This window comes from Barbus barbus, assembly GCF_936440315.1.
Source record: "Barbus barbus genome assembly, chromosome: 47".
NCBI lineage: Eukaryota > Metazoa > Chordata > Actinopteri > Cypriniformes > Cyprinidae > Barbus > Barbus barbus.
This window is the reverse complement of record NC_136725.1, coordinates 5,055,339-5,083,220: the sequence shown is the minus strand read 5'-3', so window position 1 is coordinate 5,083,220 and position 27,882 is coordinate 5,055,339. Positions and strand designations below refer to the sequence as shown.

The 27,882-nt window shown below is 36.3% G+C and overlaps 1 protein-coding gene across 3 annotated transcripts; it reads left to right on the top strand.

Annotated features, from left to right (window-relative positions):
* Positions 1-95: 95 nt before the first annotated feature.
* Positions 96-27,882, top strand: LOC306865404 (tight junction protein 2-like). Of its 3 annotated transcripts, none has more exons than XM_079409983.1 (24): positions 96-245; positions 9,303-9,423; positions 15,641-15,694; positions 16,040-16,164; positions 16,785-16,887; positions 17,030-17,672; positions 17,759-17,862; positions 18,612-18,765; positions 19,640-19,751; positions 20,669-20,787; positions 20,923-21,022; positions 21,370-21,520; positions 21,608-21,716; positions 21,957-22,176; positions 22,389-22,573; positions 23,101-23,196; positions 23,290-23,369; positions 23,450-23,660; positions 23,814-23,914; positions 24,095-24,316; positions 25,496-25,597; positions 25,678-25,962; positions 26,828-26,910; positions 27,010-27,882. In XM_079409983.1, exons 3-24 carry the CDS (start codon positions 15,650-15,652, stop codon positions 27,176-27,178), a joined length of 3,519 nt encoding a protein of 1,172 aa, XP_079266109.1. In that variant the 5' UTR covers positions 96-245; positions 9,303-9,423; positions 15,641-15,649; the 3' UTR covers positions 27,179-27,882. The 3 variants fall into 3 exon arrangements, with proteins under 3 accessions (XP_079266109.1, XP_079266107.1, XP_079266108.1); XM_079409981.1 differs by lacking the exon at positions 96-245 and adding an exon at positions 5,291-5,606; XM_079409982.1 differs by lacking the exons at positions 96-245; positions 9,303-9,423 and adding an exon at positions 11,037-11,250.

The window sequence follows — 27,882 nt, the reverse complement described above, 5'->3', positions numbered from 1 at the left end:
TGGTTTGATTAAATCCGCTGGTCAGGTCTGGACGTGGTCACGTGGTCCGTTGGGAACGCGCTCTTGGACTCACCTGCGCGCTCGTGGACACGCCCATACCTGGAAGAGTCAGGAAATCTGGGACTGTACACAGAATCGAGCTGTTCAGTCTTTCTGTTTAAGTGTGTCCAGTCACATATAGATCACACCGAAGCCCGCGTGTGTCTGTCAGAGGTCATGGGTCTTCAGTATCTGCTCCTCTAAAGGTACGTGCTTCTGGAGGAGTTTGGTTGTTTTTGTCGCGTTTCACTGTTGACTGGTTTCGGTTGTCTATTGTTTCGGGGAGGAGGCGGATTAAAACTTGAGTAATGTCATATGAACATAAAACTGCTTCTTTTAGATAATGTATGCCTACACATTAATGTGAACTTTAGTAAAGTCTTCTCTTGAGGCCTAACTCATGTCTTGATAAGTGTGTTCCCGCTCCTCTCCAAACCTCCCAATAGTTTCATATCAACACGCTGCGATTCGGAGACGTTTAACTAAACTATTGGACACTTTTTTTCTTGGTAAAAATCTCATGATTCATCGATTGAATTTCTCAAATGTAAACAAAAGTCTAGGAAAATGTATTCAAAAGAAGAGCTTCTTGCTGTAGTAGTTTCGCATAATCTTGATTAGGCCAATTTTCATTATAACAACAACAACAACAATAATAATTGCTTATATTTTAACATTTTAACTTGTCTGCCAAAGAACATAAAACAGTAAATTATATAAAATCAATGATATTTGAATGACGTCTCCTTATGGCTGTATTTATTTGATTTAAAGTACACTAAAAACTGTAATATTTTTAAATATTAATACAATTTTAAATAACTGTTTTCTGATTGAATATATTTTAAAATGCATTTGTCATATCATATGATCCTTCAGAAATCATTCTATGATATGATGATTTGCTGCTCCGTAAACATTTCTTCTTATTATATCATATTTATCGAAAACAATGTGTGTCGCTTAATATTTTTGTGCAAACTGTAATACACGGCCATTCAAAAAATTGTGGGGTAGTTAGGATTTATAGTCTTACGAAAGATTTTTATTTCAAAGAATTTCTATTTATAAAAGAATCCTCAAAAAATGATAACAGTTGAACTAAAAATATTAAGTAGGAAAACTGTTGTCAACATTCATAATAATATAAGAATTATTGAGTAACAATAATAATGCACCAAATCAGCATGAAATTATTTGTACTGCATTTTTAATCAAATTAATGCATCTTTGGTGAACAACAGAGGAAAAAAAAAAAACAATCTCTGAACTGTAACTGTACATGAGTAGTACATGAAACGTGATTCTTTGGTTCAGTGCCACACCTCTAGTGTCTTCCTGTCATTCGTCATGTCCAGGTGTGGAATGTGATGGACAGTGACTCAGAGTTACTCACATGAGGACAGCAGTGGTCAGAAAGGGACAAATAACATGAGTGTTTCCTTTTAGGTGCCGTTTTGGGAAATAAACCCAGAATAACACAATTAACCATAATATAACTTTTCGTGCATCATAAGTAATGATCCTTAAAGTCTAAAGCCATGATAAAATGTACTACTTTAAGTGCAATTTGTTCAAAGCCATAACAATTTGAATTAAACAGCTTTATATCATGAGTTAGTATTACAGGTCTGTACATATTTTTACTCCGTGACGCTGTCTGAGGTGTGATTGAAATATGATTTATTTGAGGATTGGATATACATCTGTCAGAGAATGGCAGTACATGTGTGCATTGCATAATGTAGACGTGATTGTGCATGAGCCGAACACATGGGAAAGACTGCGGCTTACACCGCCACACTCCGCTTACGTAAAGGCATTAAAAACTTGGACAATAGTCGAAATACACGAGAATACACAAAATCATTTACTTGTGAATTTCTGACATTTCTGCAAGGTTTAAAACATAATGTTATTTGCTTATATTTAATTAGCCCAGCAGAATCAGTAGACTAAAAATAGTGAAACACTGAAAACGGTGAATCTGGTTTCATAATGCATTTGAGTTCATAATCCACTTCAGCTGACTTTAGGGATTTTCTGAACTTTACGCTGTAAAATTCATTAGATGAGCATTCTTGGAAATTTCTAAGTATATTCTGACAAGCCTGGCAAAAGTTTCCAGATATTAAGAATCTTATTATTTCATGGTGTTTATTAATACTGGTACATTTTTGTATCTTCTACAAAATAATGTTCAGGATGAGACTGGTCTGAATATGTTATTCGATGTGTCTGCCTTTAAAATGACCCTGCTTTGAGATTCACAAAAACTGTGAAAATGCTACAGTAAAAACCTGTTAAATGGTTAACGGTAAGTTCCTGTAACATTTACAGGGAAATACCGTAAACTGACGTTCCCAGAATTCCCTGCGTTGCATTTCAAATTTTGTTTGAATTTGATGTTTTTTCTTTGAAATAACTGTTTCTTCTTATCAGTTATGTTTATTAGGGTTGTATGTTACATCTAATGTTGTTAAATGAATGTTTATTGCATATTTCAGTTTAATGAGTCTCACCATGATGGTGTTTAGTGCTTGTGTGAATGACACTGTGCACCTTCTATACATGTTATTATTTAAAAGCTGCTTGTGATGGGCTTTGGCTCATCATGTGACTTTCTCATCATCACCTGCATTTGGTGGTTATCAGAGTATTTCAAAGATTCAAAACAGATTTCAGTACTTCAATAGGTTGGTATATTAACATTATATCAGTTAATGAAATTACTGTATTTAACTGTAAATTTAAGTTAAAACATAAAACCTAAAATGTCATTACCGTATTTTTTACGGTAGAATTCCAGCAACCACAGCTGTCTGGTTTTTTACCGTACATTTTACGGTTTTTTTTTTTTTACAGTGATGGGAAAAACCTCTGATACTGGTGCTATTTAATGTTCCTCGGGCATATTAGAGAATGTGTTCAAGTTTACACTGAGTCTGATGTGCCTGAGCAGCTTTTAAATTGTGTCAGAGTGGAGGACAAAGTTCATCTGTTCATGTAGGTCAACAGTTTGGAAGTACACAATACAGTATCAGCAGGATATGACTACTGGTGCATTTCTCAGTTATTGTTAGTGGTGCTCGCTAAAGACTATTCTTCATATCGTGTTTGTTTAAAACACTAAATCCTTAGTATTAAACTTCAAATTGTGCTGTATGAATGACACATTAAAGGAACACTCCACATTTTTTGGAAATAGGCTCATTTTCCAACTCCCCAAGAGTTAAACAGTTGAGTTTTACCGTTTTCGAATCCATTCAGACGATCTCCGGGTCTGGCGTTTGCACTTTTAGTGTAGCTTAGCATAGATCATTGAATCTGATTAGACCATTAGCATCTCGCTTAAAACCAAAAAACTAGTATTGTTGTTAAATGCACCTTTTATTGTGTCTCTTAAACTGCTTTAGTGTGAAGTGGTTACACCAGCAGTGATATTGTGTAAGTGCTATTATTAAGTCCAATGAGAGCCGTGGCCGTGTGCAGACATGTACGGGATATACGGGCTTGTCTATATGAGTGAGTTCATAACACTGCTGACATCTGCAACAGGCTTCAGCACGTAATGCTGACTGTATTTATAGTATGTGAGTCAGCTGCCATTTGTGTTGATATTGGAAGGTGCTTTGGTTCATGTTTGTTTACTCTAGAAGATTGCTATTACTTTTATTAGTTTGCCAAAAAAAAAAAAAAAAGAATAAGATAGCTTTTACAAAATGTGTACAAAAATCTTATTGTGGTAATTGTAGTTGACAGTCAATATTAGTTTATCAATGCCACTAGTTTACTATTATATTAGAGTGCAGCATGGCCGATATACTAAAAAAAAATCATTTTAATGAAACTAATAATACCTTTGTGTGGTTTTTACCAGAAATTCACAAAATATTAAAATCATAAAATCCATCACAAGGATATCTTTAGATTTTGGAACCAACACTTCATACTAATCCCAACACTTCACTTAGGGGAATTATATTAAGTAGCATTCTGAATATTTGAAGTTACATATATTGAAGTCATTAGACTAGTTCTGCAACCCCATCTTTGCCTAGTTCATATATTTTATTAGGTTATTTTTATTTTTTAAGAAAAATTTATGTATTGGAAATATTATTAAACATCTACCCCCGGTTTCACAGACCAGGCTTAAGCCTTGTCCTAGACATCTTAGACAACAGCTTTTTTGTAAGACATGTTTATAAAAATACTTGTCCTAATTGAACTATGGCCTAATCCTGGTTTAGGCTAAACCCTGTCTATGAAACCGGGCCCTAGAATCTAGTTTTCAGTGGCTTTTTGATTTAAATGTTTTTTCTAAATTAAAAAGCACCCTTTTAAGCCATTTAAGAGCCAATATTGAATGTCGCCAAACAACTGAAATTAATTTTTAATACATAAGATATTTCAGCTATTTTGACATTGCTATAAATAGCTATATTTCAAATATATATTATATGTAATCTGCTTAAATTTTAGCTGTTTTTATTGATTTTTTTCACACTTTTTTGTTGGCCTTCACTTTACCATATTATGGCAGCTCAGGTCTTTTGCTGCTTGTCTGCCAGCACACAACAGCACACTCTGTGGTCTATGAATAATCCTGTTTCTGGTCTGAGGTCTAACTGATGAATCTTGGTAGTTTTTGCAGTTGAGTGGACCATACCAGAGCTGCTCTGTTGAAACATGACCTGCCTTTACACATTTAAACAAACCATACGTTTTTAACCAAACCTAAAAATAGAGGGTTTCGTTTGCAGGGCTTTAGGTGATTTGGATGAGTGTGGAGGGGATTTTAGAGCCCCTGCACTTTGGCAGCACAATCTCCTCCTGCCCATAATCCAGTCCACAAACCACTGGATGATAATTTCATGACACTGGGTGGAGGAAAAGGCCTGGATGCTGGGTTACTCCATCCCTGCACCAAAGTAACATGCTGAAAATCATGTCTAGGGTGGTCTGTTTGCGAGCAGACAAATCGTCTACATATGTGTGCATATATGCGTGATGGTGGATGGGTGATAATGGGCGCAGGCTAAGCCAGCAGAGGCGGAGGGATTACAGAGAAACGGGCCAGGGTGCATCCATGATCTGTCACGGCTTAGTACCACAATTATCCCCCCTCACAGCATTTTCATTAGACTAATGTTTGAGATCTCCAGAGTTATGTAACAGTGACGCTTTGCCCAACGTGGTCGTTGTTTTCTCTCTCTCTCTCTCTCTTTTCCCTCTCTTGTCCTACGAGGAGAACAAAATGGGCATCTATGAGATTCTACAGAGCAGGACCGATTCACTACTGCAGATCTAATAGAAAAATGACTATTTACTGCTTTAAATGAGATTATATTTAGCTTTGTCGGTGATGTGAGGTTATAGTTGGTAAACGGGAAGGTTGAGTGTCGCTGAGAGCCTCTCTAGATCTAGGGAACGGAGAAGAACCAGAGAACTTTTAAAATGAAGTACAAGAAATTCATCACCATCATGCAAGTGGCCGCTGGGATCGCGCCTCTCAACAAGCGCGAGCTGCTGCCACCCGGCCGGAGGTTGTGGAGACCCTCGGGGTGAGTTATGCAGGAGATAAACAACAGGAAATTAATGTTTGACAATGTTCGCGTGTTAACACTAATGATCAGATGTGTTTGAGTATTCTACTATAGTATAATTGCTGTACTATATTTGTTACTCTATGTGTGACATGACCCTGGAAAGTATTTGATTTTTTTCAATAGTAACGGAGCAAACCAGTTTTGCTCAACACTGAATTCTGGGTGTTGCTTGCTAAACACCATGCTAAGTATTAAACTTTGATTTGAAGCTCATCTTGCATTGTTTGCGCTTCAGACATGAGTGATCATGTAACTTCTTGTGACTGAACTTTTCATTTTATCCAGCAGATGATAAAATTACTAAAAATTCCATATAGAGTACAAACATTGAAAGAGACACTCAATATTGTCATCTACTTTACGTCATGCAATACACATTGTGATTCATAATCATGATTCAATAGCATATCATAATAACATTGTGATTGGAAATGTACCAAGCATGGCAAAGAAACATTAAAAACTAAAATCAGTAGTTTTAAATGCTACAAGTGAATTTGGGCATCACAGTATTTAATTATGATGTGCAATATGTTAGATATTTATTCTGGGATTTGCTGAAGATTACATTTAACTGTTCTGAAATGATTAGTGTTTTTAAATATATGTTTTCACTTATTACACACTTTTAATGAAACAGTTCAGTTACAGTAAATCAGAAAAGGAACCAGCTGTAATTCACAATGTAAGGGAACTCAGTCAAACCACAAAAGGCCCAAACTGAATTTTCTCTCCATTTTCGGCACATAGGCAATATGGTGCTGGAATATTGCACATCCCTACTTATTCATGCAAAGTTTTATAGTATGAATATAGTATTGTGAAACTGAGCCAATGTGTCTTTAGCCATATACTAGTTACCAGAATACTATAGGCTGTGTCTGAATATGCCAATTTAGCTGCTATACAGTAGGCTAAAAGCTGTACAGTATGTCTGAATTTGTCAAATGCATAATGAAAAGTAGATAAAAAAATTATCCAGATCTGTAGAGGATTTATAAATGACAGAAAAGTGACGCTAGACCTATAGGTCACATGATAACAACAACATGGATGTAGTACAACAGAATTACATTCATACTACAGAGCATTTTTTTAACAGTTGATAAGTTAGTACTTTTGAACAAGTACCTACTCGGAGTATTTCAGATGCAGCCATCGAGGCTGGTTCTTTTGACCTGGGCTCTCAGAAAAAAAAAACTGTTTCCACTACCTGTTTTTTTGCGGATTTTGGAATATCACATTAAATATCGCTGGATGGAAACGCCAAGATGTGCATAAATTAAAAAAATGCACTTACATTTTTCATTCGAGTAGGATAAACTTTTGATCCGATAAGAAAAAATGTGCCTAAGCTATGATGGAAACACATTTACCGAATAAATTCCTCCATGTGCATCGAAAAAGTCAAGTGACTTTGTGCTATGAGACGGGATAACTCGACTAACCAGCGGACCAATCTCATTCACTGCATCTATATGTTGTTTTGGAATTTGCCTTACACAACTGTGTTCCCAAACGGCTGAATCCACCTTCGAAAACAATGACCGCATGTATTGTGTTTCAGCTGCTGGCTCTGTAATTTATCATAATTATTATATTCAATGACTTCTCCTAGTTTTCTTAGTGATATTTAGTGCCAGTTTACCAGGAAGTGACGTTTTTGTTCTCTTGGACTCGTTGGATGGAAACGGTGCTTTATTCGCAAATGTTTTATGTAATATTCCAGTTTAATTTATACATCATCTGAATAAGCTGAATTACATAATCTTTCCATTGATGTATGGTTTGTTAGGATATGACAGTATTTGGCTGAGATGCAACTATTTGAGAATCTGAGGGTGCAAAAAAAACTAAATATTGAGAAAATCGCCTTTAAAGTTGTCCAAATTAAGTTCTTAGCAATGCATATTACTAATCAAAAATGAAGTTTTGATATATTTACTGTAGGAAATGTACAAAATATTTGATGATCTTTACTTAATATCCTAATGATTTTTGGCATAAAAGAAAAATCAATAATTTTGACCCATACAATATTGCTACAAATATACCCCAGCGACTTAAGACTGGTTTTGTGGTCCAGGGTCACAAATGGGAATATATTAATACAGTAAAAGCACCAAAAGTGTACAAATTAGTACCTAAATACTACAGTAATTCTAATTAATTCTTTATAAAAGTTAAGACTTGTCCACGCCCTCCTAAAACAGCTCATTTAAACACGCCCCCACACATGTCTACGTCACGATGTGGGGAGATTTTCATAACACTTCCCAAATGTATACGCAATGAAAGTGGGCGTGATTTTTATTCTCGCTGTAGTGTTGTTGCTGCCGCCGGCGCCATGTCCTGGAGACGCTGTGTTTCGTTGTGAAAGTGAAAGTACTTCCAAAAGAGGACACAACTAGAAATCAGTGGTTAAGTTGTATTTACAGCACTGTTCCAGAACAGTTCAACCCAAATATTAGAGTGTGTGCGGCACAATTTACTTTGTGCAATTTTTGCACAAAGGCTGTTTTTATAAAGTGGGGCAATTCCAACTTTGCAAGGACAGTCTGGCGCTTCTGACTCACAGCCTGTAAGTACGATTTCTTATTTAAAGAATTTGCTACTGACGATTCAAACGTGAGTTTTGAGCAGCGTAGAGTAGTGCGTGTTGTTTGTCCTTTCTCCGATCACAAATGCAGATATGTTTACGTGACGCGTAAAAAGACAGTATAAGTCATTATAATCAGTAATTATGTCCCCACTGGATGCAACAAATGCCTCGTTTGCAATGGATTTTATTGTTTTAGTCTCGCCGGAACACGGCATCACAATACGGTAAGGGACGTAACATTTCCGTCTCACGCTTGAGGTATTCGGCCAATCACAACACACCGGATAGCTGGCCAATCAGAGCACGCCTCGCTTCTCAGAACGATGAGCTTTGTAAAAATCGACACGTTTTAGAAAGGTGGGGCTTAGAGGAGCAACAATAATGTACAGTATGTGGAAAGTAATTTTTTTTTTTTTTTACTTTAAACCACATAAACACATTGCATTACACCAAATACATAAAATAATGTTCTTTTTATCAACGTCATATGACCCCTTTAATTAGCTGTTACAGTTTCTTGAACCTGAGGACTCGTATTACTGAAACAATAGTTCATCCTTCTGGCTACTTTGCTGGCAAAGACCTCATGAACACATCTGAGCCGTTATGCTAAACAGTGCAGTTAATAATTACAGTTTTCTTGCCAAGGAGATCAAGTGTGCTCTATTCAGAACAGGTGCTTACACTTGTTTTGTAAATTATAATACAGTTTCTTTATGTAGTCAAAGCACTTTTGTTAAGCTAAGTTCTGTATTTTCTTGTCAGACTAAGCTACAACAAAACATACTGCATGATCAGGTGTAACTGCAGGGTTAGACAATGTATTTACATGCGCACACACACTAACATTTAGTAAACCTGTTTTGGCTATTAACAGATTAACCAGATCAACTTTCAAATGAGTACTGTATATACTGTCATACTGACTTGTGAGAAATAATGGATCCTGCTCAGTTTTACACCGTTTTAACTGATTTTACAATGACTAACAGTTTTTGTTGTTGTTGAGCCTATGATCAGTGTTATTAACTAATAATGTCTTTTTACAGTGATCAGTCCAACCAAATAGAGTTATTCCGGTCACGCCGCTCCAAAAGGCTTTCCTTGACCCACGAAGCTCAGTATTTGTGTCTGCGACGCCTCTCTCCCAGCTACCCAGCACTTTTACAGGTACTACACACTAAATTTCTCATGAAAACATTTGTGATTATTATTCTTCATCTTGCCTGTTTACATGTATTTTGTAGGCTATTCACACAAATTGGTATTGAAATATGCAACAAATGCACCAAGCTTCAATGCATTCAATTATATTAGTTTTTTTTTTATTGTTTACGTGATGGTATTTTTTATTATTATTATATATCGAATATTTGGATTTATCTTTTAATTATGTTAATCTTATATTGTATTTTTATCTGAATTATTTTTCCAAAATCTAAAATTTGTGTGCCATTCACACTAGATATATTTTTTTGCTTTCAAATATAAAACTTTTCTTTTTAATTTCTCTATTTACCTCAAGAATTATGAAGAGGAACTGACATCAATATATTTTTAAGAGGAAGTTTAAAAGTGAGAAGTTTTTCTATGATTTGACATAAATGCTTGACAAGATTTCTCAGGCATATCCACTCTGTCACATAAAATAGACAAAAAGTGTTTAATTTTTTTCTAGTATTTGTAAAAATAAAATATATATATTATTGACTCTTGAATGCCAATGATAGGATAACTTTTTTTAATGAATATGAAATGTAAACATTTTGATATCTTTTACATGCACCAGTGTCTCTCTTTGTGTGTGTGTGTTTGTGTGTGTGCGTGTGTACATTGTTTATGCTACATTGTGGTGACCGAATGTCCCCACAAGGATAGTAAAACCTGAAATTTTTGACATTTTGGGGCCTGGCCTGTGGTCCGCACAAGGGAAAAAATGATTAAAAATAGTAAATGATGTTAATCTGAAAATGTAACGATGCAAACACGTTTTCTGTAAGGAGTAGGGTTGGGTTAGGGGATAAAAAATATAATTTGGTCAGTATAAAAGTAATAGAAGTCTATGGAAAGTCCCCAAAATGAACAGAAACACACACACACACACTCGATTGATTGTGTGTATGTATGAGAGAATTGCCACAGTCACGTGACATTAATGTATTTCAAATTTCACCATTATGCTATGTATTTATTTTATTTTATTTATTTTTTTGGACAGTGTGGTCACTCTTTTTAATGTGAAGTTATGTTACATATTAGTAGTCAGTCCCAGCCTGATTGTAAGTATAAGGTCAAAGCTGCATTTTACACTAAACAGTCACTGAATTTAAATAGTTGTTGGAGCATCTATATTTGCTTGTTTGCTGTTAAAGCCCTTGTTTTGGTAGCCTTTTAGTGCCTTTGCGAAATATAAATCTTATATAAATATATAAATATAAAAAGGAAGACTTGACTTATGAATAATAATTACGTACGTTACGTGTCTGGAAGCTTCAGCTAGGTTGCTAAGCAATGCCAGCGCGTCCTAATTGATATTCATGAGCTAAGTCGGTATGCAAATGCAGTCGATAAAGGATTTTGGAACCGTCCATTGTACCTCATAGGGTACGCTGTGAAAAAAATACAGCATTGCTCCTTGTTTAATTAATCGAATCACGTTTAACCACGTATATCAACAAGGTAAAGTCAATGTAATGTGAAGAAATGTGTATTAATCGCATATTCAATAGAGGTTAAAGTACATTGGATTTCATTACCTCCCCCTGTGATTTATTGGTACGTTCGGGATTTACAGTACAATAGTTCAAATGTTTAGGCGCTTGTGTTGTTGCTATGCTTCGGAGTTATTAGCTATACGTTTTATCTACTCGCCATTAAATATTAAACCGTTTATTTCAGGTAAACATCTTTATTTTACAGTTTAGTGCAGTTTGCGAGATGCCCGTTGTTGTGGAGAGGCGGCTCTTTCGGAGTAGACATGTTAAGGACTGTTGTCATGTGAGTACTGTTAAAACTAGCTCAGTTCGCTTATTTTAATTTCACAGAGAGTCTGTTTTAACTTAACTTAAAGTCTGTTTTCTTGTTTCTGTTACTGTCCACCTTACATGGACAACCACCTGCTTCCAAAAAAAAACAATAACAAACAATAGCGATGGACATAATGCATCTAAACGTCGATATAACACGTTACTCATAAAGCAAATTATAAAGACGTCTAACGACATTTAACGAATAAAATTAACATCAAATGTTTAAACCGACTAATTAGGCTACTTAACATTAAATATCGTGAAGTACTACCACTGTTTTACACTGGAGGACTATTTTAATGAATATTTTGTTTAACACAAGCAGCTTTATGGAACATATGCGTCTGTAAACGCAGGAAAGCTAATGTATGTGTGTTTGATTAATTGTTTAATGTTGTTTAGAATTATAATTAATAACGAAGAAAACCTTTTTAAAGTGTCACCAGCAGAGGGACCACCTCACCGGTCTTACATTAACATCATAATCTGTCACAACCTACAACACTTCATAATATGGAATTATTTTAGCTGCTAATATGCATCTGAAATTAATTTTATATCATTTTCTTGTCCGCTAGTCTTTCTGTTTTTACACCAAACTGAACAAATCCCCCTAAGGGCAGCTCAGAAGAGCTCATTTTGTTTTCTTCCCCTTCTGGGTTTACTCTTTACCCAAACCTGGATTGGATTTATGCTTTTTATATAATGTGCATTATACAGTAAGTCTTATGTGCATCATCTGAAATGAGACTTTTCCATGTTTCACTAGATGCATATATGTTGGGGCTTGGATTGAAAGCTGCCGTTGACTGATTTCAGTCTTTTTGAGGGAAGCAGACAGCTAAAGCTGCTTATCTATAATGCAGAGGGAATTCTGTCTGCTGCTGCTGTCTGCACACATTGTGCTTGTTCTGTCTAACAGCAGACTGCATACGGTTCAGTGTGTTTTCTGATGGCTCAGCAAGGGTATACCTTGCTTGATTGAACTGCAAATGCTTTAAAATTTAAGCTACAGTGTCTATAAAAATAAATATGCACCCTACTGTAGTGTTTAGATTATGTATGTAAATTGAAGCTTTTTGCTTCTGTTGTATTTTATTCTTGCTGCACAGAATCATCGTGCCTGTATGATGCTGTCAACACCATGCTTAACTGTTAGAGGTGTTTAGTATCATGGCTCAAAAAACACTTTTTGCTGACATAAGACCAGGCAGGCAGTGTTTCTCTAAATTGTTGACTTGCGCTGTAGATATCTTGTCGCCTTTCTGCAAAAGTCTTTTTTTGGGTTGTCCTGCAGCACAGTCACACTTTTTTATTTATTTATTGCATATAAGCAGGTCAGTTCTGGGGAGATTCACTGTTGTTTTTGAACACAGTCATTGTGATGGCTTTCAGATAACTCATCTCAGATCTGCTGCGATTGCGATTGTTTTGTTTTGCTTGGAAATTGCAGTGCTGTATTGGACAGGTGTATTTATTCAAAGTAATATCCCTTACTAGGTTGCCTCAGTCAGTCTGTCTGTTGTGGTGTTGGACTGAGAGCTAAGAGACCTGCTGTTGTACAACGCTATGACACAAGCTCAGCTACAGTGCGAAATCAATTCTTTGACATCGTTCATCAGTAATCTGTTCTGGTTATCACAGTAAAGAGAATTGAGGGCAGCTCATATGCCACACGTTAATCCTGTCGTGGAATAGATTTGAGGCTGAGTTAGAAAGCTGTTATAGGTCAAAGAACTTTATGATGTTTAGTACTGCACAATTTACTAAAATAGCACTATTATAGTAAGGCATTTAATTCTATGTGGCTTTGGCAAATGATAAAATAACGGCGCTTAGGTGCTTCAAACCCCATAATTCTTCTAAATTGTAATTAAAAAGCATTGAAATCACTGCTAATCTACCAGTCCCTCTTGCACGTTCAAAACCTCATCCTGCAGAAAGAATCCCAATCCAAAAGCATCGGTGTTTCGAAGGTGGCACTTGCCTTCCGTAAGCCACAAAGAGCTTTTAATGTCAACTCAGACAGAGCTGTATCATTTGATGAACTGATATTAAATTTTTATTTAATAGCTCTTCAGTAGACAGCGTCTCGCCTGCCCGTTTTTTTGCGTCGTGGCTGTCATGGGTCGCTGTGGACAGTGGGATTTGCACAGAATGTAGGCCAGCGGCATCAGTCTTACGTCAAAGGCAGACAGATGCATTGTGACGAGGGGTGATGTGCTTTGGCCCAGAGACACTGTGTTCACGGGAGAGGTGACAACATGAAGACAGTCCTCTCGCTTCACAGGAAATGGGCGCACACCATCAAGGCCATTCGCATCCTCCAGGGCATCGTAAGCATGCTTTCTGCTCTTTCGCTGGACAACTTCACCTGTTAACGTCTTACACAGTTTGGGTGAAGTGTAACTTTTTGGTTGGGTTTGTTTATTTGTGACCATACGTTTTTGCCGAATGGCTTTTCATCTGCTCTGAATGTATACTGTATAGTTGGAGTTTAGACTTAGACTTTATGGCATAGTGTTTGGTAGGAAACCCTTTTTAGCTATTCTTTATTAAACAGTGCAATGCATCATGGCAGTGTAATATATTTTATGTTGGTCAAATCTATAATTATTGTCATTATGATACATTGCAATACACATTTTTGTTGCGTTGCATACACTGATGCATTTTATAATTTGATGTAGAAGGTTTATGAATAGGTTGAAAGGTTTTCGTCAAGTTTATGACACTGATGAAGAAAATAGGTGGTGAGATAATTTGATTTCTGGGTAGATGTTATTTCTTTTTTTAGACTGTCATTAGAATCAGTGATGAGAGTGATTAAAGCACCTGTGTTGCTTTACAAAAATGCTTTTAAAGTGTAACAATTGCTCAGTGTGCTTTTGTTATTCATATTTTTAGTTCACGGTGGCAACAAGTGGAACATGCTTCCAAACTTTTTCCCATGGCTGATTTTATCCCCAACACTTTTTGATGTAGTTCACACACAGCAAATATTTATCAAATAATTTAACATTTTTGAGCGGAATTTTCATTTTATTAATGTGTGCTAAAATAAGTGGTGATCCAGTGCTGGAATTTGTTATATGTATTTGTGTTGTTGTGGTTGTCCACTCTCAGTTTTCCACAGTTGCAATTTTGGTTTATTCATAAAAAGTATATATATATATATATATATATATATATATATATATATATATATATATATATATATATATATATATATATATATATATATATATATATATATATATATATATATATAAAAAAATGAAATAAAATAAAATATTACTTTAATCTGCAAAGTGGGTCAGTATAGAACCCAATATCCCATGCTTTCCAACCACAAAGATTACCACTAGACCTTGACATTCAATCCACTGACCTAAAAATGCTAAAGATCATTGAGCTCTTAAATTGTAAGTAATAAGAACATAATAAACTGAATTACTTTGTCAGTAAACTGTTGACGTTTTTGTTTAAATGAACTTGGAAAATGGTAAAAGATCATAATAGATTATTTGCATACAACCTCAAAAGCTAAGCCTTTTAATTTGTTACGTTAACAGTTCTTTTTTAAAACCGTGACACCCATGGATATTACATGTTCAGTGAGGTGCAAGCATGTATTATGATGACGTCAGCAATGCATGATTGTCTCCAGAAGTGTTAAGTGTTTAGTGTGTTTAACTAATGATGTTTAAGATTATAGCATGAAGAAAAACCAACAAATTGAAATCATTTATACATGAAATGCTAAAAGGCATCGGTTATGTATTCTGGGTTGAGAATTATTTAGGGCAATACTGGGATTCATATTTGCCTGAGGAGATTAAAGAGCAACAATCATAATCGCACAGCGTGCACACGGGCGGATGAAGAGGTAACTTGGAGGCGTTTCGCAGCGCGGGACGTCACGTGGCTCTCACACTGATGCTGAAGACTCTCTTTATAGTGTTTAACTCACTGACCAGGCTTCCGTTTAAAATAATTACTTTCAAAAAATGCAGGTTTTTTATTTTAAAGGGGTCATGCATGCCATACATTTGTTAATGGATTTATTTTTTCCTAGCAGTCCACGTATGATGGCAGTTTTTTAATGAAATTGTTCTTTCTTGCAGATCTCTAATTATTTCTGGTTGAATATATAGACCTATTTCAGATCTGCAGTTCAGTCTGTCCATTGAGTAATCAGATGAGCTCATGTAAATGGGTTGGAAGAGAAATGCTCATATACTTTTTCACTGTGGCAGCACCACGCTGCAGATTTTGCTCAGGAGATCACTGATATCTGCTGTAACTTGACTCTGTCCATCACTGTCCTACATGTAAGCCTGTTCATACTGTTTCAGAACCCAGTCATGGAGGAGACAGTGTGGGAGCAGTACACTGTGACCCTACAGCGGGTGAGTACTTCACCCTGTGCCTATATGGAGAGCCAAAGTTCCTGCTTATTGGTTTCTCTACATTCATTTTATAGTTTTTTTTGGTAATTTCTACACCTCTAGCACTACTGGATCTACCGTTCAATGATTTGGTGTCAGCAAGATATATATATTTTTTTAATAAATTACTACTTTCATTTAATGTTTGTCTTGAAGACATAACTGTTATATAAAAAAAAATCAGGAAAACGTAATTAGTCATTGCTGCCTGTACATCTGCATGAATTTAAAATGTTTTATTGTTGTAAATGAATAACTACGGATTCATATATAAGATAAAATGCATTCTTTGGTGTGTGTATATAGGACTCCAAGATGGGCTTTGGCCTTGCTGTGTCTGGAGGGCGGGACAACCCGAACGAAGAAAGTAGAGAAGCGTCAATTGTCGTATCTGATGTGCTGCAAGGGGGTCCTGCAGATGGCTTGCTGTTGTAAGCTATGAAACAACATTAAACACATCCTAGCCTTTTTTTTATAAGATTTATAATCCTAAAATGCTATTTAAAGTAGAAAAGCTATTGTAGGGTTGTCACTAAACCAACAATTTTTGAAGTAAAAAAAAAATTCATATGCTAATGAATGCACTAATTTTATTTGAAGAGATGCATGTATAAATAATATTAAACGTAAATAAAATAGTAAAAATGTAATATATATTTTTATAAATTAAAGTATATACATTATATTGCTATTATATGACTATACCATACATTAAAAGCTCAAAATAAATTCAATTGACAAAAGAAATGTAAATATTAATAATATGTATGTATGTATCCTTCAAATATTTCTCACAGTAAACAGTCAGTAATAAAGATGCAAGAAAGTAGTTAAAAGCAATTGGTTTATTTGTATTTTTTATATTTTATTTTGTTTTTATTGAATTGCATTGCATTTGTTGTCTGCCAACACTGTGATCAAGATTTTATTTGTAATATAGACTTTAATGTCGACACCAAAATGCTGGCACTTTTGACGTTCCTAAGCAGTTGGAAGGATAAGAAGTCACTTTCTGATGTGTTTTCTAACAGTGTTTCATGCGTTTGTACAGTGAAAATGACAGAGTAATCCAGGTCAACAATGTGCCCATGGACGGTGTCCAACACGCCTTTGCAGTGCAGACTCTCCGCAAATGTGGCAAATTAGCCAAAATCGTGAGTTTAACCTTTTGAATTATTTGTCATTTCGGTTATAATAAAGATTAAGCATTTTTATTGACCATGTTTGTAAATCACTGGCAGTTGAAATCAGAATTCAATGAATGAACAATTAATTTTTGTCCCCATCCTTCATCAGACGGTAAAGAGATCAAGAAAAATCCCCGTCAGTGTGATTAAACGTGGCACGTCCCCAGACGACCGCGTCTTCAGCGGCGACGACTACGAACACGACCGGCACAGCGGCCGCAGCTACCCTGTCCGTGACGCGAGTCTGGAGCGCAATCGTGGCTACGCAGACGACCGTGATCGTGACTATGATCGCAGCCGCGGGAGGAGCATGGAGCGTGGTGTGAGCCCCGACAGACAGTACAGACGAGACGGCAGCCGCGGCCGAATGCTGGACCACGAGCGCAGCCCCGACCGCCGCTACCGAAGTGACCACAACCTGGACCGCAACTACAGTCCAGACCGACGCTATCGCAGTGAACACAACCTGGACAGAGAGCGGAGTCCAGACAGACAGTACCGCAGCGACCGGACGCTGGACAGATCACATAGTCCCGAGACGCGGTACAGGCCCGAACCGGCTCCGGGATACAGCAGAGAGAATTTAGCCAGCGACCACGAGCGCAGGAAGTTTGATCCACGGCAGGACGAGTCCATGAGGAGGAGTAGCAGTCAAGACCGGCTGGATCGCTCGCCCTCACCACCACCACAACGACACGAACCCCTGGAGAAGCCGCTCAGTGTTACTCTACTAAAGAACCGGCCCAAAGACGGTAGATACACACCGCCTTCATTTATCTGTTTCCAGTTTCAACCTGCAGCCAGACTTCTAACGTGATGTTTTCTCATATCTGTCCAGAATATGGACTTCGTCTAGGCAGTCAGCTGTTCATCAAAGAGATGACGAGCACCGGCCTGGCATCCAAAGAAGGCAAACTACAGGAAGGTGACATTATTCTGAAAGTACGTCTCTTGAACAACCACTCAGAACACACTATGGCCTACAAAATATACAACCTTATAATAACAACCATTCGCAACACTATTCAGAACAACCGCATTGCAGTGCACTGGTAACCACAGCAGTAACCTAGCATTGTGGTGATGCATTTTGCGCTTGCAAGCACTTCTCATGTTTCTTTTTTTTTCATGTTTTTGCTCACCCAGCAACTTTTTAATGCTCTGCATTCATTTGGTCAGAAATGCAATAACAACAGTGCAATATTATTACATTTTAAAATAGCTGTTTTATTCCTGTAATAAAAGCTGAATTTTATCATCATTACTCCACTCTTCAGTGTAACATGATCCTTCAGAATTCATTCTATTATGATGATTTGCTGTTCAAGGAACATTTCTGATTATTAATCATGTTGAAAACCGTTGTGCTGCTTCCTAATATTTTTGTGGAAACCATGTTACATTTTTGAGGATAAAATGTTCAGAAATGTCAAATTATAAGTGTCTTTCTTGTCACTTTTTATCAATTTAATGCATCCTTGAAAAATTAATTATTAATTTAAGAAAAAAATCTGAGACAGATACACACAAACACTGTAGTGTGACATCATCAGGTCCTTCAAAAAAAAAAAAAAAAAAACTTGCTAAGCTTTTGAATGGAATTTTTTTTTAAATGTTTTTTTCTTTATCTTTTCTTTTTTTTCTCAAATTTGTTGTACTGTTATATATTGATACTTATTTCCATTTGTCAGATTAACGGTACGGTCACAGAGAATCTGTCTCTGAGCGACGCAGGGAAGCTGATTGAGAAGTCTCGGGGGAAGCTGCAGTTGGTGGTGCAGAGGGATCGCAGCCAGGTGCTCATCCGAGTCCCACCCATGGCAGACAGCGACTCGGAAATGGATGGTGAGTAGATCAAAACACTTTCAAATGAACTATTACAATTTTTCTGATTGCATTGAAGCCCTCTCTTATTTTGCCATTGTTGCATTTCATATTAAAACTGGGCTGGGACATATCAAAGGGCCAGTACTCATCAACCATGATTTGCTCTTTGTTGTTGCTGTTGGTTTAGAGGAGGGACATTCCCACGGGCATTAGATTAAAAAAACATTGGTGTACGCAGTTTCCATTTATCTGGATGTGCGTGAAACTTCTTTTTGCATTTTCTCACTATTTTACTTCAGTACTTAGTTTTTGCATCAATATATTTTATTCAATTAAAATATTTAAGGAACAATAATTTATACTGATTATTGTTTGATTAAATATTTTTGTGTATATATATATATATATATATATAATTACCTTGTGACATATGTATAGTGAGGTATGATTTTGTGAGGTATTTGGTGAAACTCTGTCTTAATCTCTAAGTGACCTCTGACCTCTTGCCTTTATTTGGACTGCTGTACTGACACTGGATTGGAGAGAAATGCTTTTGAGTTTTGGGAGGATTACATAAACCCTACCAATAATCCAAAGCTTATGAAAAATGTCATTTTATAAACTGTAGTGAGACTTGTACCATGTTTTGGAAGTTGTTTGTTCAATGTTCTTCTGAAAATCCTCCATATTGGTTTTTACATAAAATAATGTAAGATGTAGGATTGAAGGAAAACAAATCTGGTTTTAATTAGTAGCTTTTTTTTGTATTTCTCAGGTTTAAGGATTCAAACCTTTGAGCTTTTGGTGTATAACCCATCATGTACCATTTGCACTGTGCACATAATAGTGCTTTAAAGCAAGTGTGATGACGACATGTACATGTGTGTTTCAGATATCTCAGAGATCGAGTCGTACCGCTCCTATTCTCCTCAGGAGGATCGGCAGAGTCATCACTCAGACCTCTCCTCACACTCCTCTAATGAGAAACTGCAGGACAAAAACAGGTAACACACTGCCATGCCCTGAGAATTCAGCTGTCACTAATGACTGTTTGCAAATGTTGGCGTTACTGCGACACTTTACAAAAAGGCTCCATTTGTTAAAATTAGTTTACTACATTAGTTAACATGAACTAACAAATAAGTTTTTTATTACCTAACAGATTAATAAATGCTCTAACAAATGTGTTGCTCGTTATTTAATGTGAGTTAATGCAATAACTAATGGCACCTTATTGTAAAGTGTTACCAAGTAGATAGTTAATTACTCAAAAGGTAATAATTTATATGCTATTAAAACTACAGTCAAGCTACCCTTTAAAACAAATATTGATGCTGTAAGTTACTAGTAGAAAGTATTTACATTAGCCAAATTAACATTTCAGAGGGTGATAACGTTCATATTAGATCATTTGGTTAATAATCAGAGCATAAAAACAACGAGGAACTGATTTTAGGTGAAAGTATTAAACAAACACATTTATGTTTGATGCAATTAATAAAATAAAAAAACTGACAAATGTGACCCTGGACCACAAAACCAGTCATTAGGGTCAATGCATTGGCAATGCATATTACTAATCAGAAATGAAGTTTTGATATATTTACAGTAAAAAAATTACAAAATATCTTTCATGGAACATGATCTTTACTTAATATCCTAATGATTTTTTGCCTTAAAGGAAAATTGATAATTTTGACCCATACAATGTATTGTTGGCTATTGCTACAAATATACCCCAGTGACATAAGACTGGTTTTGTGGTCCAGGGTCACAAATTTATGATATAACTTAGAAACCTGATAGAAAAGAAGAAGCAGAAGCACAATTGAAGGATTTTCCAAATGAACTGAAAACGCATTCAACAGAAATGTTACAAAAGCCAATGCAAAGGAAGTAAGTCATTTTCTTCTGTTGGTAGAGATGAGCCTTCTAACAGACTGGCTAAAATGGGAGCGATGCCGACTCCGTTCAAAGCGGCGCCGGTGGACCTCCCGCCTCCACCTGTGGAGAAAGAAGAGCCTCGCAGCGAGTCTCCAGGTACCACAATAACCCTAAACCGAGGTGGATTATTGAAAATTGAATTATTTAATGCATACATGATCATTTTCACCATGTAGAATCAGAAGAATAGATGAAACGGATGATGAGAACGGGTGTTTTTTTTATATACAGTTCCTGTGGTAAATGCTGCTCCAAAAAGTGTTCCAGTTAAAACCAAGCCTCTGCCAAAGGTTCCCCTGCTGCCCAGTCTGGAGGACCAGGAAATATACGGGTTTGTACTAGATTGGCGCTTGGCTTTTGAATTCAGATTTTAAGATAAACTTAAAAGCTGTCCGTTTTGTTAATTTAATTCGGTCTATAGTAAAAACATATTTGATGAAGGGATTTTGAAGTTCGGTTGCAGTTTCTTGCTGTCATAGTAGAAATCACTCTCTGACAACTCAGCAAAAACAGCCACCATTACAGTATCCATTTTTGCCTTAAATGTTTGCATGATATATTATCTAGAGACATTCCTTGACAATAAAAGAGTCCCTTTTCACGTGCAAAGATCCCATTTATTGCTACTTACTAATATATTTAGACGACTGGGTGGTTCTAACGAATAATCTCCCACAGCCCCAACACTGAGATGGTGCGCTTCCAGAAGGGCAATAGTGTTGGCCTGCGTCTTGCTGGAGGAAACGACGTGGGCATTTTCATCGCAGGCGTTCAGGAGGACAGTCCTGCTGAGATAGAGGGACTCCGCACTGGAGACCAGATCGTGAAGGTGCAACATCACTGGCTCTGCATTTTAATATTATCCATTATACATTTTCCCACAAAGTGGTAATTTGTGTTTTTTCTTTCCCTGCAGGTGAATAATATGGATTTCAGAGGAATGGTCCGGGAAGATGCAGTGCTATATTTACTAGAGATTCCCAAAGGAGAGGATGTGACCATCTTAGCTCAAAGCAAACCTGAGGGTACTTCAAAACACACAATAGTATAATATACAATAGAGTAATGTGCATTACTGTTCAAAAGTGTGGGGTCAGTAAGACTCGAGTAATGATGCTGAAAATTCAGCTTTGCATCACTGGAATAATTCCATGTTAAAATGTATTGAACTAGGAAAGAGGTATTTTATAATTTTTTTTTATATGATGACTTGTAATTTTGAGCAATAGAAGGGATGTGAATAACACTCATTTGTTTTATTTTAGTGTATAAAGACATCCTGGAATCGGGACGAGGTGATAACTTCTTCATCAGAACTCATTTTGAATATGAGAAAGAGCTTCCTCAGAGCTTGACCTTCTCCAAAGGAGAGATATTTAAAGTTGTGGACACCCTGTATGACGGAAAGCTGGGTAACTGGCTCGCCATCCGCATGGACAAAGACAATGAGCTCCTGGAGAAAGGCATCATACCCAGCAAGAGCAGGTGTGACATGAAATACACAGTGGCTTAAAAGGTCTTAGGTTTACTGTATTTATTTAGCATTACCAGGAGAAAAACTCACCATGAAATCAAAACACGGACCCTCTGAAATGACGTTTGCTGACATCACCTAGTCTGCTATTTCATGTTGGTATTAAAAGCGCATTATTTGTTAGGTGTTTGTGTAATCATTTTATTTATTTGTGTACTGTCAGAGCGGAGCAGATGGCAAATGTTCAGAACGCACAGAAAGGCGCTGCCAATGACAGAGGAGATTTCTGGAGGCTGAGAGGTCAAAGAGCAGCCAAGAAAAAAGACCTTCGCAAGAGCAGAGAGGATCTGAGCGCTACCCCCGTCACTACACGCTTCCCAGCCTACGAGAGAGTGGTGCTGCGGGAAGGTATGCCCATCATGCATTGCTTTACCTAACATACATTTCTGTTTAAATATGCATTTGAATGTTTTGGGGATAGATCAATAAATAAATAAAAATAATAATAATCACTTTTTTATTTAATTATAATATTTTAATAAATTTTATTAATTATGAATTTATTTTATTAATAAAGAACATTTTTAAAATTAAGTTACTTTTTTATTTTTAGTGCTATTTCACTTGAGGCTACACTGAAACCTATAAAAAAAATAGCAAGTTTCAAATGATATGCTTTTATTGATAATGTTATGCAAGTATTTACATTTTATGGAAATTGATTCTTTTTTTATTATTGAAAAGTATTTTGTGTAATCCTATTATTTTTTTATTTATAATTTAGAGTTGATTATTTGATGCACTCAGTGTGTTTTGTTTAATACATTTTAATTTTTTAAATAATATTTATTATTATTATTTCATTTTTTTTTATGTATGTCATTTTAGTTAAGAAGCTAAGTGTACTAAGTGTTTTTCTTTCTCTCCCCCACCAGCTGGGTTCAGAAGACCTGTCGTCATATTCGGCCCTATTTCAGATGCGGCCAATGAAAAACTGAACAATGAACTTCCAGATGAGTTTGTCACAGCAAGTAAGCAATTCACAACTTGTATGAAAGATCTCTTCTTATATATTGATGTGTAGTTGAGGATGAGGTGTTTGATCTGTGTTTTTCCCATGACAGAGACAGAACCTAAAGACGCGGGCTCAGAGAAGTCGTCTGGTGTTGTGAGACTCAATACTATTCGCCAGATCATCGAGCAGGTAAACGGAGTCACCCTTCTGAATCTATTAATATAACAGAAATTCATCAACATCTAAGAATATTCTTTTCTTGTTCCTAGGACCGACATGCTCTGCTGGACGTCACCCCAAAGGCTGTAGACACCCTAAACTACACCCAGTGGTATCCCATTGTCATTTTCCTCAACCCAGAGAGCAAGCAGGGGGTGAAGACCATGAGAAACCGCTTGGTTCCCGGCTCCAACCGCAGTTCACGCAAGCTTTACGAACAAGCAGTTAAACTGAGGAAAACCTGCACACACTTGTTCACTGGTTAGTCCCATGAGCCTTTCCTCAAAATTACCATCATATAAGAGGTTTACTCTCAGAATTAAAATATGATTACAGAAGAAAAATAAAATTATAAAAAATGTTATTCCTTAAAAAATAAAGTTATAAATGTCTAAATTATGCTTCTTTTTCCAGCTACCGTTGATCTGAACTCTTCCCATGATGCCTGGTATGGAAGCCTCAAGGATGCCATACGAGAACAACAAGAGAAAGCTGTCTGGGTCTGTGAAAGCAAGGTCAGCATTTATACATGACACAATTACACACAACTGTGGTTCAGTTCATGGTTTGTATTTCCTTAAACAAGGAAGATTTACTCATTTAATTAATCATGTAAGTTAATGCCTTGCCAGCCTTAATTGACATGTGAAAATACCATCATCAGCCCTTTGAGAGGTATTTGTTTTTCACTTCAGCTGGATGGGACCGAGGAGGACTTGGATCTCCACGATGACTGTATGTCATACCTGTCGGCCATGGGCGCAGACTACCTGAGCATGGACAGCCGTCTGACCAGCGATTACGACGATACGGCGGATGAGGGCGGCGCGTACACCGATAACGAGCTTGACGAGTCCACCGACGAGCCGCAGCCGATGTCAGCGATCAGCCGCTCGTCTGAGCCTGTTAGCGAGGAGGTGAGTAAACTACCATGTGTGTTTCCTGAGCATTTTACCACTGTCTGGAATGTGATTAAAGCCCAACCCATGTACTACCTGGAATCATTTCAGTCATTTGATTCTAAACATAGATAATCATTCTTCCTGTTTTCAGTATCGATACCATTGACCGTCATATACGAGTATCGGTAATAAGAAAAGTGTTCATGGCCCTGGTTTGAGCACGCTGCTCCCCACAGGTCACTTGAGAAACTGCATGTTCAACATCAGTCTGACACATGATCTTTAAACTATCTGCCAGAAATCAGACACTCTTTTTCAGTCAGACTGAATGTATGTCCCATTCAAAAGACGTCTTATATATTATGAATAGTATGAAGTTGTTTTTTGTATGACTGTCATAAAAACGTTTTTACAAGGATTCATTCTGTGATGTAATTTTATGTTTTATGATGCAAATGACTTCCTGCTTGTTGGTTACACCTCACTGACGTAACTTGCAGGAAACATGTTCATCTTTCTTTTTTTTATAACAACATTACTTTGCACTGCAGTTCAAAAATTTGGGCTTAGGTTTTTATTTATATACATACATATACACATGCATGCATACAAAATTTATATTTTTATTCAGTAAGGAGGCATTAAATTGATCAAAAGTGACAGTAAAAACATTTGTTTCAAAAGATTTCTATTTCAAATAAATGCTGATCCACTTGAGTTTCCACTGAAATATTAAAGAGCAAAACCTTTTTCACTGTTAATAACAACCAGAAATGTTTCTTGAGCAGCAAATCAGCATATTAGAAGGATTTTTGAAGGATCATGTGACACTGAAGACTGGAGTAATAATACTGAAAAATTAAAGGAATAAATTACATTTACAAATATATTAAAATTTGAAAATAGCTATTTTAAGTTGTAATAATATTTCATATCTTGAACTGTATTTTTTTTTTTATATAGCCTTGGTGCACATAAAATTAAAAATAATAATGGTAATAATATTTATCATAATAATGCAAATAAACATCATAATGTTTTATTTCTTCCCAAGACTTGTTATATCAAAGTACATTTTAATTCAGGAATTGAACACTTGTCTATTGTAGAAGGTGTGCATTAAGGTTTTCATTTTTTTTAAATGTATTTTTAAATGACTTGATGATACGTTTGACTTTTTTCACTTTCATGCAGAGACCCATACCTGTTCCTCATGAGCGTTTAAAGAAACCTGCGAGCAAAGAGGTGCAGCGGAACCCCACCCCGCCTCCATCATTTGTCCCTGAACCCCCTAAGGTCAGTGCTGTCCTCCCCTGAGGTGTTTCTAAAGCTCATCACAGACAGTAACTGAGCTCAGACTTCTGATGTTCTTGCAGGTCCGGGCAGCTTCACGTCCTGCAGACTCCAGGAGCTTCGACTCTCGCTCCAGCAGCACAGTCAGCAGTGATGCTCCCGTCAGTAGCAAGCTTCTTCCACCGCCGGTAGCCCAGAAGCCCAGCTTCACCTTGAAGACGGGCCCAGCAGACGACACCACCTCCGACCATCCTCTCGATGACCCCACCAACCGCACCTTCCGGGGAAAGGTGAAGGCCTTCGAGCAAATGGACCACCTGGCCCGGACCAAAAGGATGCTGGAGCTGCAGGAGGCAGAGCAAGCGCGGGTTTGTCTGATAGCAGGAACATCACCAACACTGTCCAGAAATGTCACATTTCACCTCAAAATCACAAGAAAACTACTGATATATTCTGAATAAACAAAATGAAGAAAATTAAAAATGTATTAATTCATTTTCATTATTGTCATGACAATTAAGCATAGATTTCACTGCTGATTTTAATTTAAAACAAAACAAATTGTCAAAAGAGGCTGATTTGGTGTAAAATATAAAACCTATAATTATAAAAATGTGTATAATTAATAATAATATATTTTAAACAACAAATAATATATTAATATTATTATACATTAAAATATTAATGTTATTATTTTTTTTATTTCTACTGCATGTCATTTATAATCTAATGATATATAAATTATAATATATAATTTTCTTTTCTTTAAACTTTTCGGGTGAAATATTACCTGGACATTTATGTTTGAAATGTATCTGTTCATGAAAAATAAAGTTTCCAGAAAATGGAAATCGCTGTCATTCAAAAGAAAATCACCAAAGTCACAAGGAAAATATGTATAAAAATATTTGAATGTTTTGAATAAACAATTTTATTTTTATTTTTTTATTGTCATGGCAGTTAAGCATATATTTCATTTGAAATGTATTTGTTTATTTGAAAATAAAACAAAAAATATTCTAAACAGGCTGATTTGGGGTCACATATAAAAATTATAATTATAAAAATATATATACTGTAAATAACAAACTAACTATAACTATAATATAATTATGTAATATATACATATAATTATTCAAAATGTAACATTTGAAAAATAATCAGGACATTTATTTTTGTGGTTGAAAATTGACATTTGAAATCACTGAAACTTTTTGTTGTTGTTGTTAACAGCTGGAAATATCTCAGAAACATCCAGATATTTATGCAGTTCCCCACAAGCTAAAACCAAACCAAAACAGGCCTCAACCAATTGGGTAAGTTTGTTCTTGGGGCTTTTTTCCCGACTAATGCTCATTCCAACACAGGTGTAATTCTCTTGTGTTGATGTGCTGTAATGGCTCTGTTCCCTTCAGCTCCAGCTCAAACTCTGAGTCCCAGAGCTCCTCCAAAGCGTTGTATTCAGAGAGCCGCTCTCACCACCGCACCGCCGATGATGATGAAGAAGAGTATCGCCGCCAGCTGGCCGACCAAACCCGCAGAGGCTACTACAATCCCCAGAAATACAACGACACTGAACTCTAACACCCAGCGTCCCACAAACACTCACAGCAGAACAAGTCTCTTCACTGCATCCGTCTGTGCATGTCATTATAAACGAAATCACCGTGTTTCTAGTTGTTGTGTAAGTAAGAGGGACTGTCATGGAACCACAGATGAAGCAGACAAGACCTTGCTTGCCACAAACACGCATGCAGTATAAACACACCATTTATAAAACAGCGTCTTTTATACCTGCGTCTTTTTATATGAAATTTCAGTGTATATTTCTCATCTGCATGTAGTTTTTTTTTTCTTTCAGACTATTTGTACGTCTTTAGTTTTTATTTCTCCCACAATGCACTGTATCTGTACTAAAAGCTACTAGATGGAGTTAACGTTACACTTTCCTCATTAACACTGCTGGCTGAAGTTTGCCATAAACCAAACGTGAAAGTGGGTTAAATGTTATTTTCCAAAACATTTGCTGAAGTGCCTTAATGATCAATCATGTATTAACTTATGCTTAGCAAATGCTTGCTGCGTTACTATGATATAATTGTTCAAAACTGGTTTATGATATAATGTGATATCAGTTTTTAGATTGATTCTCTGAGATCATGTGTAATGTTCACACTATTGGTGTGTGTCTATGATCAGTGCTTTGAGTTTAACCACTAATAAAACAGAGTTGTGGGATTTTTTAATTTTAAAGACAAATAAATAAATAAACCTGACTTTTAATGTTA